Consider the following 21,081-nt stretch of genomic DNA (forward strand, 5'->3'; position numbering starts at 1 on the left):
TTGAGTGTTTGGTAAACTGTAATTATAGTAGCTGTGTTAGTTTTAAAATCAGTGTAAATAGTATTTAGTAAATGTTGATGTTGAATTACTGTGGGTATATAAAATGACAAAAAGAGACATGATATGAAACTTAAATATATATAATTATTTTTGGTATTTAGAAATACTTATTTAACTTTAAAAAAAAACATAATGCTATGATTTTGAGTTTTTTAACAATAAATTTATGATAATTAATTCTTTTTTTTATTTCTTCATTCACAATATAATTACAACTAAAAGGAGCATTAGTGAGTAATCAATTTGTTGAATAAAAAAGTACATTCCATGTTCAAAAACTGACAGAGTCATTAAAAGAATTAAGTCATTTTCATTAAACTTGTCGCAATTTGATCTCATACTTCATCCATTTCTTGTGATAGTGAAGCTTCATCTTCTTCTACATTGTCCTCCAGTTGATGCTTTTCATAAGTGAAAACATCTACATTATCCTCGACTTCTTGAAAATGTCGATTACGCTTATCATGCATCCTAATATAGTTATGAAGCGCAATTGTTGCAATAACTATTTTTACTTGCTCCGTAAATGAATAATTAGGCATGTCTCTCAAAATTTTTCATTTTTTCTTCCAAACACTAAAAGTGCGTTTCAATGACACTTCAAAGAGAAGAATGTGCTTAGTTGAATACCTCTTTACTGTCTGTTGGTCGACGACCCATTCGAAATTGTGGTAAATGATATCGTTCTCCTCTATAAGGTCCAATAAATCATTTCAATTGTATCGAGCATTCCTTCCTGCTTGGATTCTAAATCACTAAGCATATCTCGCAAATCACACTGCTCAACCACATACAAAGCCCTCTCAGATGCAAGCTTTTCTGACATCTCATTGACCTCTTCCTTGAGACTGAGAAGCAATTGCCTCTGACAGTCCATAGCTGCTTTCTCATTTAAATTCTTCGCATAATGTTTTTCTTGAACGACCTTCTCCTGCTCCAAATCACTAACTGCATCAAGATACACTTTCTGCACCTCAAGACCATGGATTTTCTCTTCATTCATCTTCTCATCCCAAAGCCTCTTTATGTCTCCTCTTTCAAGCAACTCAAACCAAATTACTTCCATCTCAGCTTGCGGAACTTTCGGCTTCAAGTCTCAACAACTCGTTTTGTATTGCTTCTGTCATCCTGCCACTTGTCAGTGCTACGGCTGCTTGCGCTTTTGTTGAAGGTTTATTTGGTTGAAACTGCTTGCTTTTTCCTGCAAAGAGAAAGAAGGTTTTCAACCAAATAGGATTATTTACTGGCATGCATTTATGTCTTTTTGTGCAAACACATGTATTTCTGCCTTCAGAATGAATTAGTACAGTAGTTCCATCCATGATGAATTCCAATATTCGATCAATTTTTTCTTTTCCAAATTATTTAAGTATTCATTAAGTTTTGATTTTGACACCACGCAGTTATTTGTTCTTTTTCTGCTGCCTGCATTTTCTCATAACCTTAGAAGTAGTCTTTTGCATCGTTTGCTGTTACTTGTGAATGGCTATTTGTTCGATCTTACATGCATGATTGAAGTTGCCAAAGCAATTTTAGATGAAAAAGAAACCCAACACGTTGTGTGATGATGCACTATAACAACTGGAAAAACATGGTGAATGAAAAAGTAAAACAAGAAAAATACCAAAAACTTTTCTGATAATGCTGTTATCCCAGCCAACATCCATATAAAGGCCTGGCGATCCATCTGGTGTCAGCTCTTCCATATCCATGAAACCTAATTTTGTTGTAAATATTTGGACTGTATACAAGTTAGATTTTAAAGATATTGTTGTGTGGGAAAATATGGGTGACATGTGGAACGGTAACAGCGTGACACGTGCTCCTACTTTTCCTCAAAATGTGACAACCCTCGACGCCTAAAGCTCGCTTCCCTACTACGCTACGAAGAACGGCCCAACTTAGGGCGTCGAGCAGTCATACCGTCGAACTTATGGCAACAAAATCCCCGTCTGGAAAGGGTCGATTGCCAGGAAGCACATGAGGTCTACGCAGCACAGACGAAGAGGGGAATACTCTTCAGAAAGAAGCCTGACATCACAAGTTGCGTCTAGAGGTGAGAGACGTCTGCAGTACGGGCATTAAATGCAATCCCCTAAACCGCCCTACAGTGGGCAGTGAAGGATTACAGGAATCCACAGAGCCGTAATGGAAGACTAATTGGCTGAGTGAACAGTCCAAAAGGTGATTAGTGGGCTACGGTCTGTACCTAGAAAAGTAGGCCATTCGAGTACTTTTACCTACGAAGGAAAACCACCCACGAAGGAAGCTTGAGCTATAAAAGGGGCAAAACCCCATACACGAAAGGGATGGACTTCTCAAGTATTGAATCATAAAGAGAATATACGTTCATGTAAATTGTAAAAGTCCAAAAGAAATATATCATACACAAGTAGATGTAGCTTTTCATTAACAGAGTGAACCACTATAAATCTCGTGTGTCCTCTCATTCAAGCGTTACACTCACGCTCCAAAAAATACAACAAACACTTCACAGCCTGATTTTAAATATATAATTAATTTCCAGCCGGCAACCCAACGGGATACCAGCGGGTAACCCGGCGTATTTCTGTTGACGGAATTCAGCCATCAACAATTGGCGACTCCACTGGGGACCGAACCCAGAATCTTTGGTTCATACGTTTGTTGACATGCCTCCAAGAAGAAGAGTTGAGGCCATCAACCAAGGTAGCCAGATGGAAGAAACTGCCACACATCCGGCGAACGACGGGATGGAAGAAGACCCACCTCCAGTTAGAAATGGAGCCCTACCCCCAGACATGCCGTGACTAGACCCTGTGCAGATGTAGGCCCAGCTCACTACCCTGACCGACCTGGTGCGGGGACTGATGACTATAGTTGAGCGCTTGGATGGAAGAAACTCAATGCCGCCTCTAGAAGACGCCCCGAGACTGCTAGAAGCTGCCGTGGCTGGAAACCATAACCCCGGTGACCGCCAAGATATCCCAGAAGGAATCAGGGACAGTGAAAATCTTAGAGGTGATCCCAGGCCTCGACTCTCCCAATCCATCGACAGTCGTCTAAGGGCCGCCGGACTCTGGACTCCTGAGAACCAAATAGCCAGAGGCCTGGGAAACCCCGAAGCGCCACCTCAGAACCCAGGCAGAAACCTTCCAGGAGATGCGGGGTTGGTACAAGTGGGTGGACGGGCAAGAGGCGGACCCAACGCACAAAGGGCAGAAGCGTCGAGAACAGCCGGTTCAACAATCTCTACGGAGGAGGCACTAGCCATTATGGAGCGCATGGCTAGCCTAGAGCAAAAGCTCACGGGCGATGTCTCTGGCCTAAAGAAAAATATAGGGCGAGTGGCCGAGGTGGTGAACGTTGACATCACGCCTAGTTGGATGCACGACCACTCGTTTACCGCAGAAATTATGGCGCCACCTCTCCCCGATAAATACAAGTCACCGTCGATCCCACCGTACGACGGCAGAGGGGATCCTGACGATCACCTAGAAATGTACACGGGGCACATGCTCTTGCATGGATATGCCAAGTAGATCATGTGCTGAGCCTTCCGAAACCATTTAACGGACTCTACCCGGAGATGGTTTTGAACGCTAAAGTCAAACTCCATCTCAAGTTGGGATGAATTGAAGGAAGCATTTTCTCTCCAGTTTATGGGAGTGAAAAAATGTCACTCCAAAGTAGAATTTGACAACGATATACCAGAAGCCAAACGAGTCATTAAAAGAGTGGCTCGCAAGGTATGAGGAAGCTGTCGCCGCGACAACAGATATAACTGACATAGAGGCCTTGATGGGGGCGTTATCTAGCATGAAGAAAATCACCCCCTTCAAGAGAGAGCTGAACCGGAAGCCCCGTCCAGTTACAAAGAATTCCTTGCACGAGCGCAAGGGTACATCAACGCTGAGAAAACAGATGCAAACGACCCCGAGCATAGGTCCAACAAAAACAAAGGGACTGAGCAATGGTTGACAGCAGGAAAGTAAGACAGAAAGAAACGACAAGGCGGAGGAAGCGGGGACAAGCAGCATGCTTCGGCGCCGAACACTCCAGAAGTTAAGAAGCCAAAGCAAGAAGAGAACCGCAAGCCTCGGCCGTTTCAAAGGTACGATTCCTACCATGAATTGATAGTAGGAGTCGAAGAAGTGTTTAATCATGTAGGTCGTGGGAACTTGCTGTGCCGTCCAGAGCCGATGAGGTCAGACTCCAGCCGAAGGAACTAGAAAAAATATTGCAGGTTCCACGGCGACGTCGGCCACCACACCAATGATTGCGCCGATCTTAAAGATGAGATCGAAAGGGTAATCCGTGAGGGAATGCTGCAGGAGTTCAAGGCCGAGCGAAGACCAAGAAACGAGGTCACGGCGGCCAGAACGACAGTCGACGCCGAGAGGAGAATCAGCGACCAGAGGACCGAGAACCCGTCAGCGTCATACGGATAGTCCTCGGCGGTCCATACATTGGAGGAGACTTGAGATCTCAGAAAGACTACACCCACGAAGCTAGAGGGGTGTACCAGGAAAAGTTCTGGAGTGTCTCCACCGCGAAAGCAATAAGGTTCGGCAGCATTGACGTAGCGTTTAATGAGGACGACGCCAATGGGGTTCACTTCCCCCACAACGACGCCTTGGTGGTAGAAGCTATAATCAGAAATCACACCGTATGCCGAATCCTGGTGAACAATGGGAGCTCGGTAGACCTCCTATACTCCGACTGCCTAAAAAAGATGGAGATTCCAAAGGAGCAATTGGAAAGAACGTCCAGGCCGTTGTACGGTTTCACTGGGGACTCCGTCATACCTCAGGGGACAATTCGGCTGCCTACAACCGCCGGGAAAAAATCTCGACAAACCACTATAATGGCTAATTTTATAACAATAAAGGGAGGCTCCCAATACAATGCCGTCATTGGGAGGCTGACCCTTCAAGCGTTGAGGGCAATAACCTCCATCTACCACCAGAATGTTAAATTCCCTATCCCAAACGGTGTAGGTGAAATAAAGAGCAACTAATACGAATTTAGGGTTGCATATTCTGACGCTTTGAGCGGATATGACCAGTCAGGGAGGCAAGAGTCCAGAGTGGTCTATCAAGGTGCCATTGAGGACATAGACCCCAAGAGGAGGCCGCATGGTCTCAACCCGTCGAGCAGTTGGTGGAGATTCGAGTCGACGAGGACGAGCCAACCAAAGTGCTGAAAGTAGGTTCTGACTAAACCCCATCACTTAGGGTGGAAGTCGAGAGCTTCCTCAAAAAGAACCTGGATGTCTTCTCCTGGAATCATGCGAATATGGAAGGGTTCGACCCAGAAGTCATATGTCATTCTTTGAATATCGACCCCTCATATCCCCCCAAACGCCAGAAGCGCCGACTGATGAACCCGGAGAGGTACGATGCATTGAAAGAAGATGTCGATAAGTTAATCAACAACGGTTTCATTATAGAGGCCCATTACCCTCGGTGGGTCTCGAACCCCGTTTTGGTGGTCAAACTTAACGGGACATGCAGAACATGCGTCGACTTCAGTGACCTCAATAAAGCCTGTCCAAAGGATAGTTTCCCACTCTCTCGAATAGACCAAATGGTCGACGGCACTGCAGGGCATGAGATGCTGAGTTTTATGAATGCATATTCCGGATACAACTAGATCCTCATGCATCCGACCGACGAGTAACACACATCCTTCATAACCGATAGAGGCCTCTACTGCTACAAGGTAATGTCTTTTGGCTTGAAAAATGCAGGGGCTACATACCAAAGGCTTGTGAATAAAATGTTTGCTCAACTGCTCGGCAAATCAATAGAAGTTTACGTCGATGATATGCTTGTAAAAAGTGTCAGGGCCACCCAGCACGTCGACCATTTGGGAGAAATGTTTGGCGTGTTGAGAATATACCACATGAAACTAAACCCCCTAAAATGCGCCGTTGGAGTTGGATCAAGAAAATTTCTTAGTTTTATGGTCAGTAACCGGGGGATAGAGGCTAATTCCGAAAAGATAAAAGCCTTGCAGGATATGAGGTCTCCAACCAAACTAAAAGATGTGCAAAGGTTGACAGGGTGTGTCACCGCTATGAACAGATTCATATCAAAGGCAACAGATAAGTGCGTTCCCTTTTTCGATGCTTTAAAAGGAAGTAAGCATTTTGAATGGACACCACAATGTGAAGAGACCTTCCAAAAATTAAAAGAGCACCTAGGCAGACCGCCGATCCTGTCAAAACCCATCACTAATGAGGAGCTGAGCCTATACCTCTCCGTGTCACAACACGCCGTAAGCTCCGTGCTAATAAGAGAGGAAGAAAGGGTCCAGCTGCCGGTCTACTATGTAAGTAAAAGACTCATCGACGCCGAGTCAAGGTACACTGAAATGGAACAACTGACCCTCGCCTTGACGGTAGCCTCAAGGAAGCTTCCGGATTACTTTCAATCCCACATAATACGGGTTCTTACAAACCACCCGTTAAGACAGGCGTTGCAAAAGCCCGAAACTTCTGGTCGACTTCTTAAATAGTCGGTGGAGTTAAGCCAGTTCGACATTAAGTATGTACCGAGAGTAGCAATCAAGGGGCAGGCGCTGGCTGATTTCCTGGCCGAGTTCTCTCATAGACCGACTCCCGCCACACGCGAAGAAGTCGAGATGACAAAGTAGAGGCTCTACGTGGATGGAGCGTCGAGCGAAAACGGGTCCGGAGCCGGCGTTCTGTTGATCAGCCCGGAAGGCCACAAGATTACTTCGGCGGTACGATTTAAATTCAAGGCGTCGAATAATGAGGCCGAGTACGAGGCGCTAATTGCAGGACTACGATTGGCGAATCACCTGAAAGTCGAGAGGCTCGGCATCTTCAGCGACTCTCAACTGGTCGTTGGACAAGTAAATGAGGAATACCAAGAGCGCGGTGAAAAAATGGGTGCGTACTTGAGAAAAGGTAAAGGAAGAGCTCGTCAAGTTCAAAAATTATAAAATACTTCAAATACCACGAGCTGAAACACCAACATTGACGCCTTGGCCAAGCTAGCATCATTATGGGATTCCGACATACTAGGGATCGTTCCTATCGAAGAACTAGAGCGGCCGACCATTGAGGAAAAAATTAAGGCCTTGACCATCCAGACGGACAAGGGTTGGATGACGTCATTTATCCAATATCTAACGAATGCAAAGCTGCCGAGTGATAAAGACGAGGCCCGACGAATCAGGTATAGAGCCACCAGGTACCTATTGTATGACGGTTTGCTTTACAGACGAGGCTATTCCACGCCTTTGTAGCGGTACCTAAACGATAGCGAAGCCCAAAAGGTCCTCCGGGAAATCCATGAAAGAGTATGCAATAATCATATTGGGGGGCAGTCTTTAGCTCTTAAGGTTCTGATGCAGGGGTACTATTGGCCTACGCTTAAAAAAGACGCATTCCAATACGCTCGACGCTGCGATAAATGCCAAAGATATGCCACAATTCCTAGAGCACCCACAGAAAACCTAACCCCCATTCTCAGTCCATGGCCCTTTGCCAAATGGGGAGTCGACCTGATCGGACCCTTATACCTCGTCCTGGGAGGCTTTAAGTTCGCCATCGTCGTAGTAGACTACTACACTAAATGGGCAAAGGCAAAGGCTCTAACTACGACCACAGAAGCAGCTTGCACCAACTTCATACGGAACAACATCGTATGCAGATTCGGGGTCCCGCACTCAATAGTATCTGACAATGGAAGACAATTTGATAATGCCTCAACACGCAAGTTCTGCGACAGCCTAGGCATCTGAAAGGATTTCTCGACGCCAATACATCCACAGTCCAATGGTTAAGTCGAGGCTGTCAACAAAGTATTGAAGTATACCTTAAAGAAGGTGCTCGACGACTTAAAGGGGAGATGGGCAGAAGAACTTCCAAAGGCCCTGTGGGCATATAAAACGACAAGCCGAACCACCACGGGTGAAACACCCTTCTCTATGGCATATGGCGTCGATACGGTACTCCCCGTCGAAATTGAGACGCCGACTCTAAGAACTATTGCCTACAACGACGACGGTAATGCATAAGCCATGAATGGAGAACTCGACCTGTTAGAAGAAAAAAGACTCGACTCCCAACTACGCCTCGTTGCCTATCAGCAAAGGGCAGCACGGTATTACAACAAGAAAGTTAAACAAAGAAGGTTCATCCCAGGAGACCTACCATTGAAAAGGGTGACGCAAAGTACGAAACCCAAAAATACTGGTCCTCTGAGCCCAATTTGGGAAGGACTCTACCGGATAATAGAAGTGTTGCGTCCTGGCACTTACATTTTGAAAAGTCTCGCCGGCAAACGAATTCAACATCCATGGAATGCAGAACAGCTAAGGCTGTACTACCAATAGTGTATGAAATTCTTACGCATCTTAATTACATCTTTGGGCAATTTAAATAAATTGATGAGTTTATAGCAATTTAAATAAATTGATGAGTTTATAGAAATATTATAAGAAATGAATTTACCCTTTAATAACACGTCTGCTTAAAAAATCAAGGTATATTAAACAGACATTGGGGGCGGTAGGGGATCTACGGAATTTTCTAAGACGACGACCCTAAGGGGTAAAAGTTAACGCCGTCTCCTCCAAGGAGGAGAGGCGAACACTTAAAAAATTTTACGGAATTTTCTGAAACGACGATCCCAAGGGGTAAAAGTTAACGCCGTCTCCTCCAAAGAGGAGAGGCGAACACTTAGAAAATTTTACGAAATTTTCTAAGATGATGACCCCAAGGGGTAAAAGTTAACGTCGTCTCCTCCAAGGAGCAGAGGCGAACACTAAGAAAATTTTACGGAATTTTCTAAAGGCGACGACCCCAAGGGGTAAAAGTTAACGTCGTCTCCTCCAAGGAGGAGAGGCGAACACTTAGAAAATTTTACGGAATTTTCTAAGACGACGACCCCAAGACGTAAAAGTTAACGTCGTCTCCTTCAAGGATGAGAGACGAACACTTAGAAAATTTTACGGAATTTTCTAAAAACGACGACCCCAAGGGGTAAAAGTTGACGTCGTCTCCTCCAAAGAGGAGAGGCGAACACTTAGAAAATTTTACAGAATTTCCTAAGATGACGACCCCAAGGGGTGAGGAAAGTGACGAACAATTATGAAATCTATACACGAAAGGGATGGACTTCCCAAGTATTGAATCATAGAGAGAATATACGTGCATGTAAATTGTAAAAGTCCAAACGAAATATATCATACACAAGTGGATGTAGCTCTTCATTAACAGAGTGAACCACTATAAATCTCGTGTGTCCTCTCATTCAAGCGTTACACTCACGCTCCAAAAAATACAACAAACACTTCACAGCCTGATTTTAAATATATAGTTAATTTTCAGTCGGCAACCCAACGAGATACCAGAAGGTAACCCGGCGTATTTCTGTTGACGGAATTCAGCCATCAATAGATATGGTACTCTGAAAAATAATCAGCTTCATCATAGTGCAAAAAGAAAAGAAAAATAGCAGTACTTTTTTTTTTGGCAAGAAAAACTTTCTTTCATTTATATTGTAATCAAATATAGAGGAAAGGGGATGAGAGATCCTACTAAAATAAAAATAAAATTAAAAATTAAAAACAAAATAAAAAGAACAAAAACAATAACAGAAACAATAACAAAATGACATCTCAAATTTTTGTACCTGTTCAATTAATCCTGGCAAAATTTGATACTCTAGTTGGGTTCTCCAGTCTATTAGATCTTGCCGAGAGATAAATCTGATCTTGCCAAGAGATAAATCTGCAGTATCATATATGCTTTGTTCAGTAAGAACAAATCTAAATTTATTAGCAAAGAGGAAAAAGAAAATCAAGCAAGTATTCTACATGTCAGGAGAAAAACGGGCATCTCCTTCCCCTTTAAACCCATTATTGGCGGAGTTATGAGCTAATTTGCTGGAAACAACCCCAGCCTCTGCCAAGGCTTCAGATTTGGAAGCAAAGATTCAATTATTTGCTTTTTAATGATAAATGAACTTAAGATTAGGACTAATCCTTACCCTGAATAGAACCAAAATCCGGGTCGTCAACACTCACATCATTGAATGGAGCCTTAACGGACCCTGAAAGTGATACTAATGGGATAATTCGATGCCTTAGGTTCCTACAATCCAAATTTAATAAGCAGGCCATACAAAAAGTGCGCATGTTTCGATGATTTGGAGAGCTGAAGAAGAAGAAGAGGATGTTGGGTTCAGATTAACAGAGAGGAGGAGAGAGAAGACAGAACTGTCAAAATTTTTTCTGCGAGGAGGAGGAGAGACATAACAGAGAGGAGGAGAGACGAGGAGATAAACCACCGAGATCTGAAAATGTGTTTCTGAGGTGGCAAATTGGAGATTTCATTAGGTGTAAAATTGAGAATAAAAAATTTCATTAAACTCTCAAAATCGATTCCTGCATAAGCTGAAATCAGAATCAGCCGCTGATTCTGCTTTTAGCTTCAGAGTGGGAGAAAACTATTCAAAAATCTATGTTAGCAAACAACATTTTAGATTTTAACTGTCTCAATAAGTGCCTTTTCTCTTCCAAAATCAATACCAAACCCACCCTATAATCTCAGTCATCCATCACTAGATTAAACATCCTAAAATATATATTCAATTGAAAGGAGAAAAAATAGCCAAGGGAAAGTTAGGTGAGAAAATGCTAACCGGATAATGACAGGCGATGTCGAGTTATTAGCATTGCGAGGAAGAAATCTGCGAGGATGGTATTGAACATCAAAACAACCAATTACTGAAGTCATGCTTTCCCTATAAGCTGATACCACTCTATAACAAAATAATGTCGCACTAACAACAGTTTAGAAGCCGAGTTCTTAGCAGTGGAGTTGGCCATTGTTATTGCAGCGTCTCAGTCTGGACCTGTTGTGATTTGTGGGGATTGCTGAGCGGGGGTTCATCCTTAGGAACAGTAAACTTGTTGATGATTGACACGTTTTACCAGTTTTTCGTAGATGTCTAGACTTGATCAAGTCTATGGTAGGTGTGTCTTTTGTGTGGATTCCAAGGACTCTGAATTCCAAGGACTTGATCAAGTCTATGGAACGTGTTCCTCAGGTTGTTTCAGTCTTGAGGAGGTGGCTCTCTGTGGCCACTTTAGGAGGTTTATTAAAAAAAAAAAAAGTAATGCCATGGAGACTTCTGATAAAGACATCTTCATGGTCTTGTCACGATTGCATAAGTTGTTACTTTTCTCTAAGAAATCTGTCATGGGCCTGAGATTCAGCATTATAAGAGGAAGCAAAATGCCTTATGGATCTCATGGTCTTGCCACGATTTCGCAATGAGAGCGGTTTCATATCATCTATCTCCGCACACAATCCTGGAAACTTAAGATGCCACATTGTAATGTATAAACAGTATTTTTTCCCCGCAAAAGCAAGATCTTGATCTGATATGCATTTTTTTCACTCACCATGCAATTCAAGTTCAGTCTCAGGAACATATGCCATAATTCTCATCTCATGGTCCAACTTCTTTAAAAATCGCAGAATAGCTTCATATTGATGATGACTTTTATCTTCCATAAGAAAAGAATGGAACTTTTCATTCACTTCCACAGCACTATAACCGGGTGTTTTCTTGATTCCCATCTGTTTCATAACGTTTTTCAGACCAGCTACTTCATTCCACTTTCCTTCCTTGGAACAGAAGTTTGAGATCAAGGCATAAACTCCCAAGTCGCGCGGGTTTAGCTCAAGTATCTTCTTTACAGCAATTTCTCCTATCAACAATGCCCCATGATTATAGCAGCCCGCCAGGAGGGCGACCCAAACAGGAAGTCCCGGTAAAATATTCATGGAACCTATTAGTTCATAAGCCTCTTCAACTTTGCCCGCACGGGCTAAAAGATCAACCATACAAAGATAATGTTTTTCCTCTGCTATGATCTTATACTCGGTATGCATGAGACGAAAACAATACTGACCCTCTTCTACTAGACCTGAGTGGCTTAAGGCCGACAGAAGAGAAGCAAAAGTCGTGTGATCCGGTTTTAAGCCTGCTTCTCTCATCTTGAGGAAGAGTGATAAAGCTTCTTCTCCCTGTCCATGAATTCCATAGCTGGTAATCATGGCATTCCAAAAGATCAAGTCTCTAGTCTTTGTCCTATCGAACAGAGCCTGTGCACAAGAAAGAGATCCGCATTTTGAGTACATATCAATCACCGCAGTGCCTGAAACTTGATCAATGTCATGCCTTTTGGCAATATATCCATGTATGGACTTACCCAACTTCAGAAGCCCAAGTTGTGAACAAGCTAGAAGAGCACTCAAGAGAGATACTAAATTGGGTTTGAAACCACAGTTTTGCATTTCTACCAACAATTCAAGAGCATTCCCTGCAAGACCATTTTGAGCATGGCCAGCAATCAAAGCACCCCAAGAAACAACATTCTTATGACTCATTATGTCAAATACACAGCAAGCATACTCCAATTTCCCAGTCTTAGAATACATATCAACTAGGCTAGTTTGAAGCATGACATCCATAGGATGATCTCTTCGAATCAAACACCCATGAATAGAAAGTCCAACTTTCAACTCCCCGAGGCTTGCACAAGCCTGCATCAAACCCAACATCACAACCCCATCAGCTTCCAGTTCTTCCTTTTGCATTCTCCTATACATATCAACCGCTTCCAATGGCCCCCCGCTCTTCACAAATCCTGTTATCATCGATGTCCAGCAAACAAGATCTCTTCTCGGCAACTTATCAAACACGGCCCTCGCTTCATCTATCTTCCCACACTTGGCATACAAGTTCAAAACAGACGATCCCACAAACGCGTCGTACTCGTAGCCATGTTCTATCGCTTTGAACCAAATTTCTTCACCGGCTCTCAGATCCAACAAACTTGCACACGCCTTAAGAGCAACACTGAAACTAGAGCTATCAGGCCTAATACCCTCAGAGATCATCTGCCTATGTAGTTTCATAACCTCGCGCGGGCACTCTTCCCGAGAATAAGCAATGATCATGGCGTTCCACACATCCACTCCTCTTGGAGGCAATTTATCAAACACATGGCGTGCTGACACTGCGCCAGTAATGCGTGCATACGATTTTATAAGAAGGGCATTGGAGTTTCCATGGCTTAAGAGGCCAGTTAATATGACAAGAGCATGGATCTTGAATAGAGATTGTTTGTCTTTACAGGATAAGAGGAGAGATCTCAGGTGGGACATGGAAGTAACCGCATCTGCATCTGAAGACTAAAAGTTAGTTTATGGCTGAAGGACATAAATATTTTCTCAGCAATATAATACACGTGGATTTATCAAAGAAACGACATTAAATGACATCAAACTTCAATGTCGTTTGTTCAACCTAAACGACATGTAACTTGTAGGTATAACCGTACAAGCGACATGGTTGTACAAAAGGCGACACGTTTCCTAACCTTTAACTTTGAGAGGTAGTAAACGACAGAATAGTAACAAACGGCATGTTATTTTCTGCGCTAAAGACGAAGGACGAAGGGCTTATTCTTTTTTAGTAGAGTTGAAAAAAAATTTAAATTCAAGTTACAATTTTATTTAAATTTATGTTTGTTTATAAAATTTGAGTTTGAATTTGAGTTTATGATTAAAATCTGAGTTCAAGTTTCACATTTGATTCAAGTTTTTAAACTTAAACTGACTAATATTTTTTCTATTTTTAAAAACGTCATAATTTTTTCGTTTTAATTCTAATTGAGATGATTTTTTTTTCTATGCGTTCACAATGAAGAGACGAATAAAATCCCACCCATATACCTTATTAAAATTTTTTATTACCATTGAGTTTTTATTAAAATACTATTTAAATACAAATTAAGTTTTGACCCACTCAAACACAAACTTAAATAGATTCTCAATTCAAATCATAACTCAAATGTGTACATTCAAACACAAACTCAGGTTACAACTTCGACTCAAATTATAACTCAAATTCAACTTAAGATCTACACTCAAATCACCACAATTAAAAAATACAACCGAACAAGTTCGAAAACTTTTGAAAGACCAACGACATACTTTCCCTCGTAAAAGAGAAAGACAACAAAATAATACACGACGCATCATTTAATGCATAAGACAAAAGAAAAAATGACGCATCATTTAATGCATGAGACATACACTTCAAGAAACTGAACGATATATCGTTTTTATTGCAGACGACGTCAAAATCATAAACATCAAAATAGCAAAAAAAGGACATCGTTTCTTGAGCTAACCATAAAAACTTTGACGTTTGGTAAAGAAATTCATATCATTATTTGAATCATGGTTTGGGGGGTTCTTCTCAGTAACACTTAGACACGACGAAAAGGAAAACAAGCAGCATATAGCTTTCAACGTGACAAAACATCTGAATATCGAAGGACATATCGTGTTCTTAGCAAACGACATTAGAATAAAAACGACAACTACTGACAAACGACAAATCATTTTATGAGCTAAGGGAAAAAAACTTTTAAAATAGAAACGACATGTTGAATCTCCGTGGTAAAAACATAATGAGCATAATCGACAATGACATGTCGCTTTTGCAGGTGAAGTAGCAAAAAAAAAAAAAAAGAAGAAAACGACAGTGTAGCTCATTAATTAAACGACAGCAAACTATCCCTCTCTAGCCGACGAACGAAATTTCATTTTTCATGTTAAAAACTTGAAAGGAACTAAGAAAGCTAAGTAATATTAGAGTAAACGAAATGCCATTTTTACAAACAACCTTTAGAAATAGGCGATCAGTCATTTAGCAACAAATTTTTTTTATCACAAACGACATGAACTTTCATCAGATTTAATTAGCATTAATCGACAGCAAAACACAGTATCTTATACGACAGACCTTTTAAAACAAACGACATTTCCAATTGAGACCAAAGTCTTGTTAATTGGAAGTCCAAACTCCGAAGTTTTGCTTTTGCACAGCGAATGAGATTCACGTTAATATGAAAGTGACGTTGTTAGTTTATCCATGAAAGTGACGTTGTTATACTTTGCAGAAATTCTGCGGTGCTTCACCGTTAAGGCGCGTGTAAACTAAGCAGAAGATTCTATGTAATTATTCTTTCTGTTTGGAAAGATTATTATCGTTTGATCGGTAGATTCGTGCTCTAATTTACAATTCGTGATTCGTTATAATATTTTTTTATATAAAAAATACACATAAATTAAAAATAATTTTAAATTCATAAATCAAACATCACTAAATTGGGCTTGTTCTTTTAAAGTTTAACTTGAGTATAATTCTTAAATTAAATTTGAGTTATAACTTGAGTTGAAGTTGTAACTTGAGTTTTTGTTTGGTTGTATGTTATGATTTGAGATAAGAATCTTTTTGAAATTGTGTTTGAGTGAGTCAAAACTTGAATTTGTATTTAGATAGTATTTTAATAAAAACTCAATGCTGATGGAAAATTTTAATAGGATATATGAGTGTAGTTTTATTCGTGTTTTCGTTGTCAACACATAAAAAAAATCATCTCAATCAGAATTAAAACGAAAAAGTTATAGTATTTTTAAGAATAAAAAAATATTGTTCATTAATTTGAGTTCAAGTTTCTGAACTCGAGTTAAAAAGGAAACTTGAACTCAAGTTTTAGTCTCAAACTCGAGTTTTAATCTCAAACTCAAGTTCAAACTTAAAAGAACATAAACTCAAATAAAATTGTAACTCAAGTTGTCTTTTTTTGAGTTTTTCACTCAGCCGAACAGCCCATTGAACTTGAGTTTTAATCCCAAACTCGAGTTTAAATTCGAATTCAAATTTAAAAGAACATAAATTTAAATAAAATTGTAACTCGAATCATCTTTTTTTGAGTTTTTCACTCGGCCGAACAACCTCTAACTTTCTTAAAATCAATGTGAGTAACTTACCTAACACTTTCCATCCAACTTTAGGCAACAAATTCTATTCTAATTCTATATTGGTTTAAACTCAAAGCACCATACTCGGAAAAAACTCTCCATTATTATTATTATTTTAATTACCAAAGCTCAATTGTAAGCTCATAATTTACATGGCAGATCAATCAGATGGCAGAGAAGGAGATAAAAATCCCAAAACACCTATACCCGGAAAAAGAAACATACTCATCACAAGCGCCTTGCCTTATGTCAACAACGTTCCTCATCTGGGCAATATCATTGGCTGTAATTCTTTTTTCTTTTTTTTTTGTTTGTTTTTGGTTTTTAATGGTTAAATCTCGAGAATTCAAGATATGGGTTTTCTCTTCCAGCTAGAGTTTTTAAAGGGTGTGTGTGGATTTGCTTTTTGTATTATGTTTTAAAGCTTTGTGGAAGTTATTTGTGAATAAGAATGTTGTGTTTTTTGTTTTTGGCCGTGGCAGGTGTTCTAAGTGCAGACGTGTTTGCTCGATATTGTCGTCTTCGTGGCTACAACGTGATTTACATATGTGGGACTGATGAGTATGGCACTGCCACAGAGACAAAGGCCATGGAGGAGAATTCTACTCCTCAGCAGATTTGTGACAAGTAAGTTCCTTTTTTTTTTTTTTTTTTTTGATAATTGAAGTTGTTTATAGACTTATGGTTAGAGCTTTGTCATTAATATTAGGATTTCTTCTGCGCTTTTGCCCCTAAATTTTTAGTGAATTGGAAAAGTACTTGATAAAGTTTTCAATTTTAAGTAAATTGCTCCTTAATTTAATAATGTATAGCAGAATTCCCCGTTAAAATTTGGAAGGAAAAAGCCATCGTATATGTGACACGACGTGTTCTGTTGTCACCTGAAATTCCTGTCTTTGTCCTTCAGATGAGCTTTGATGACATGTATGAGGACATTTCTGTCCAAATTTTAACATACACCATTGATTTGGGTACTCTGCAACATTCTATTAAATTTAGGAATAACTTATCAAAGCTAAAAGTTCATGCGACAACTCGCTAATTCACTAAAAGTTAAGGGGGCAAAAGAGCTAAAGTTTTATATAGTTGCTTTCTAAGCTAACCGATTCATTGAGCAATTATTGTTTCACTAATTATAAATTATGGGGAAGAAAATTAAATTTTTGAGTACTTTCAACTTTTTTATTATTATTATTATTTTATTTTAATCTCATTGGTTTTGTAATTGTTACTCAAATTGTTGTTTCCGTTTCTGTAGATATCACGCAATTCATAAGCAGGTCTACGATTGGTTCAACATAAGTTTTGATGAATTTGGACGCACCTCAACTCCTCAACAAACTGAAATATGCCAATCAATTTTCAAGAAACTGATGGAGAACAATTGGCTTTCTCAAAATACTATGCAGCAGGTAAATCATGCTTCATTTTCTATGCATAAAATAATAACTATTGCATCCTTTCTATGCAGATTAATTCACTTCACAGCAAATATTACAGCACTATGTTTATCTTCAATGATTTTGAATTCCAATATCCATTCAGCTTTATTGCGAAAAATGCAACCGGTTCTTGGCTGATAGGCTAGTCGAAGGCACCTGCCCTATGCTAGATTGCAACTATGACTCTGCACGTGGAGACCAATGTGAGAAGTGTGGAAAGCTATTGAATCCAACTGAACTCAAAGACCCCAAATGCAAAGTATGTATTTTCTCCAAGTTGCAATTCCAGTTTTTCTAAATTTTTCATTGTCTTGGTGAAAATTTAGTTGTATCAAATTGTGAAAAACAGGTATGTCAAACAACACCACAAATTCGTGAGACGGATCACTTATTTCTAGAGCTTCCATTGTTGAAGGAAAAATTGGAAGAATACATCAATAACATGTCAGGTGCAGGATCTTGGAGCCAAAACTCCATTCAAGCTACTTATGCTTGGCTTAAAGAAGGATTAAAGCCTCGCTGTATAACTAGGGACCTTAAGTGGGGTGTTCCTGTTCCACATGACAAATTTAAGGATAAGGTTACTATTATTGGAACTTTGCATTTTATCTATGCACTTAACAATTTTCAAATCTAATCTCTTCTTTTAGAAGTTTTCATGTTTTTCATTGTTTATCTGTTCACCCTTTAAAGTGATAAGAATATATTGAGGATTTTCTTGCCATATCATACTGTTTAGGTTTTCTATGTGTGGTTTGATGCGCCTATTGGTTATATCTCAATCACTTCATGTTACACATCTGATTGGGAGAAGTGGTGGAAGAACCCTGAAAATGTGGAGTTGTACCAGTTCATGGGCAAAGATAATGTGCCATTCCACACTGTGAGTGTGTCTGAAATTATATTCGTGAAATGAAAAGAAATTTCTTTTTTAGGCTGTTATATATAACAGCAATTACTTCAGTGCAGCAATGATATTTTGACATTTAGTGATTGTAATTTGGCAGGTTATGTTTCCATCTTCACTTATTGGGACTGGAGAAAACTGGACATTAATGAAGAGCATTAGTGTTACTGAGTATCTGAACTATGAAGCAGGTCCATGTTCATGGGAATTTAATGCTTTAGCACTTCGCTTGTTAAGCATTTTTGTTTTTATTTTTCGAAAATTTTCTCATGGTGCAGGGAAGTTCTCCAAGAGTAAGGGGATAGGAGTCTTTGGTAACGATGCAAGAGATTCGAACATTCCATCGGAAGTGTGGCGGTATTACTTGCTAACTAACAGACCAGAAGTATGTTACTTGCTGCACCTCCTCTGCTTCACCAATTGCATTCTACTTGCAGTCTCTAATTTTTATGGATTAAGCGCCTTTGTTCATTACTGATGAGAGCACTAATATATATATATATATATATATATAAACGGACGAGAAAATACACATAAGATTCATAGTAGTTCATCGTCAATGTGAGTGCTACGTTTCTGCCACTAATGAATTTCACTGCGATGAAGAAGAAATTACAAGAGAATACACACCTCGCACCTCTCAAACTCTCTGTATTTCTCTATATCAGGGGGATAATTAAGCTCTAAACACGCAACAGTAACGTTTTATTTCTCTTTTTTGGTAAATTGTTAGGTCTCAGATACATTGTTTACCTGGGCTGATTTGCAAGCAAAACTAAATACTGAGTTGCTTAATAATTTGGGAAACTTCATCAACCGAGTTTTGAGCTTTATTGCCAAACCTCAAGGTGAGTTAGCTGTTTGAAGAAGTCAATACAGCTTTCATTATTGCTTTTGGATATCTCCATAGTTATTATTCCCTTCCATGGTTATGAACTGCTGCAGGATCAGGATATGGATCCATCATTCCTGATTCGGCCGGCGCTGAATCACATTTATTGACAAAGACATTAGCAGAAACAATTGGTAAATATGTGGACCAATACATGGAAGCAATGGAAAAGGTGACTAAATGGAAACTATAATTCAACTAATTAACTAATCCATTTTGTGTATATCTCACTTCCTTCTTTACAGCTTTTTCTCCTTAACTACTCCATACTTCTTTTACCGAGAAGGGCGACTTTCTACATTTAATTTGGTTTAGGTAAAACTAAAGCAAGCACTGAAAATTGGAATGAGCATCTCCAGTGAAGGGAATGCATATCTGCAAGTAAGTCCACGAAATCTTGTTCACAACTCACAAGAAAAATATTGCCTATTCTAGACAAACTGCAACTGTTTATGTTTACTGTAATTTGTAGGAGAGCCAATTCTGGAAGCTTTACAAGCAAGACAAACATTCCTGCAATCTCGTTGTGAGGACTTCTGCGGGGCTAGTCTATCTTCTCTCTTGCTTGTTAGAGCCATTTATGCCTTCGTTTTCTCTCAAGGTATTGCATTATTTATTTACAGACTATCATCCAATTAAGAATTCGAGGAACGCATTTTTGCTATGCTTTCAAAATTTGTACTAGCTCCGGTGCGGTATTCTTCTCCCACCCGGCTAGGAAGGATTACGTGGTGCAAAAGAAATGGTCGATCCAGATCATGTATCCTATAGCTAATATATCCGTGAACTTAGGCACATTCTCAAGAAATGAGGATCACTCACAAGTTTTAGCCTAATGTAATAACAATCTGTCTTAATGTTCTCCTTTTTATCCTCAACTTAGGTCCTAAAGCAGCTTGCCATTCCTCATGAAAAACGACTTTCGCTTAACGATGAAAATGGAGATAATCTCGAGAGGGCAAGAAAACCTTGGGAACTTATACCTGTTGGCCATAAGATTGGGACACCAGAACCTTTATTTAAGGAACTGGTATGCACACTCCTTGCGCTTGCCGCTCATTTTCTTTTTCTTTCCCTCTTTATCTCGGTCACTAGATTCGGTTTTCATAAGGTACTCAGACCTTATTACCTCTTTACTCTTTCTTTGTTCAGAGAGATGAAGATGTGGAGTTTTTCAGGAACAAGTTCTCTGGAAGCCAAGCTGATAGGATACTAAAAACAGAAGTGGAAGCAAGCAAAACGGCTGAGCAATTGGCGAAAACAAAAATATGAACTTCACTTTCCTTGCATCTGGTGTAACTCTAGTGATTGAAATCCAACCATCAATACTGATCAAATCATCAAATGCACTTCGTTACATAATTGCAATTGTGTGGTCGTTAGCTTCTTTCTATCCTTTTTTTTTTTTTCCCTTTCTGAAAGAGGGTGTTGTCGTTTTCCACATTGTTTGAAAAATCAATATTTACAATATTTATATTCTGGAAAAATTTCAGAGACTTTCTTGTACAAAATTTTCTTCAAACCAAAGGAAGGGCAAATTTCTGAAACTAAAACAAAGCACGCCGTCTGTGGGAATCGAACCCACGACCACATGGTTAAAAGCCATGCGCTCTACCGGCTGAGCTAAGACGGCTTTGTGAAATGTAGACACAATAAAATCGACTAAGGAGAAATAACGTCAACATGAAAATGGCCACAGTCCTCACCATAAGGTTGAAGAAGTGCATGAAAAATGGCAATCCCTTCAAAAGCGACAACACCCAAAAAAAAGTTTGAAACGACATAATGCTGACATGTGACGAGGACAATGAAACGACAACAGATAATAAACGACATGAACTTGAAAGACATCTACTATCCTTTTAAAATCTGAAAGAAAAAACGATGTACTAATAGCCGTTAAATAAAAGAA

At 39.8% G+C, this 21,081-nt stretch overlaps 3 protein-coding genes and 1 non-coding gene across 5 annotated transcripts; 1 reads left to right on the forward strand and 3 right to left on the reverse strand.

The window, feature by feature from the left end:
- Positions 1-515: 515 nt before the first annotated feature.
- On the reverse strand, positions 516-9,756 carry LOC21390437. 2 transcript variants are annotated; one of them, XM_024170642.1, is made up of 2 exons: positions 9,711-9,756; positions 516-1,261 (listed from the first exon to the last, which is right to left on the reverse strand). In XM_024170642.1, exon 2 carries the CDS (start codon positions 1,124-1,126, stop codon positions 752-754), a length of 375 nt encoding a protein of 124 aa, XP_024026410.1. In that variant the 5' UTR covers positions 1,127-1,261; positions 9,711-9,756; the 3' UTR covers positions 516-751. The 2 variants fall into 2 exon arrangements, with proteins under 2 accessions (XP_024026410.1, XP_010104184.2); XM_010105882.2 differs by lacking the exon at positions 9,711-9,756 and adding an exon at positions 1,685-1,714.
- A 1,501-nt stretch (positions 9,757-11,257) lies between these two features.
- On the reverse strand, positions 11,258-13,272 carry LOC21390439 (putative pentatricopeptide repeat-containing protein At3g25060, mitochondrial). The gene is given in 3 exon segments (XM_010105884.2): positions 11,258-11,394; positions 11,488-13,251; positions 13,254-13,272. Coding segments are annotated over 3 exon segments (1,920 nt in total).
- A 2,688-nt stretch (positions 13,273-15,960) lies between these two features.
- LOC21390440 (probable methionine--tRNA ligase) lies at positions 15,961-20,786 on the forward strand. Its single transcript, XM_010105885.2, has 14 exons — positions 15,961-16,213; positions 16,411-16,555; positions 17,187-17,340; positions 17,474-17,629; positions 17,720-17,950; positions 18,110-18,253; positions 18,378-18,468; positions 18,556-18,662; positions 19,011-19,125; positions 19,223-19,341; positions 19,485-19,550; positions 19,642-19,770; positions 20,053-20,199; positions 20,322-20,786. The coding sequence occupies exons 1-14, from the start codon at positions 16,081-16,083 to the stop codon at positions 20,439-20,441; spliced, it is 1,857 nt and encodes a 618-aa protein (XP_010104187.1). The 5' UTR covers positions 15,961-16,080; the 3' UTR covers positions 20,442-20,786.
- On the reverse strand, positions 20,730-20,802 carry TRNAK-UUU. Its single transcript has one exon. It is a non-coding gene; the product is annotated as a tRNA-Lys (tRNA).
- Between the last annotated feature and the right edge of the window lie 279 nt (positions 20,803-21,081).

This window comes from Morus notabilis, unplaced genomic scaffold (genome assembly GCF_000414095.1).
Source record: "Morus notabilis unplaced genomic scaffold, ASM41409v2 Scaffold158, whole genome shotgun sequence".
In the NCBI taxonomy this organism is placed as follows: Eukaryota; Viridiplantae; Streptophyta; class Magnoliopsida; order Rosales; family Moraceae; genus Morus; species Morus notabilis.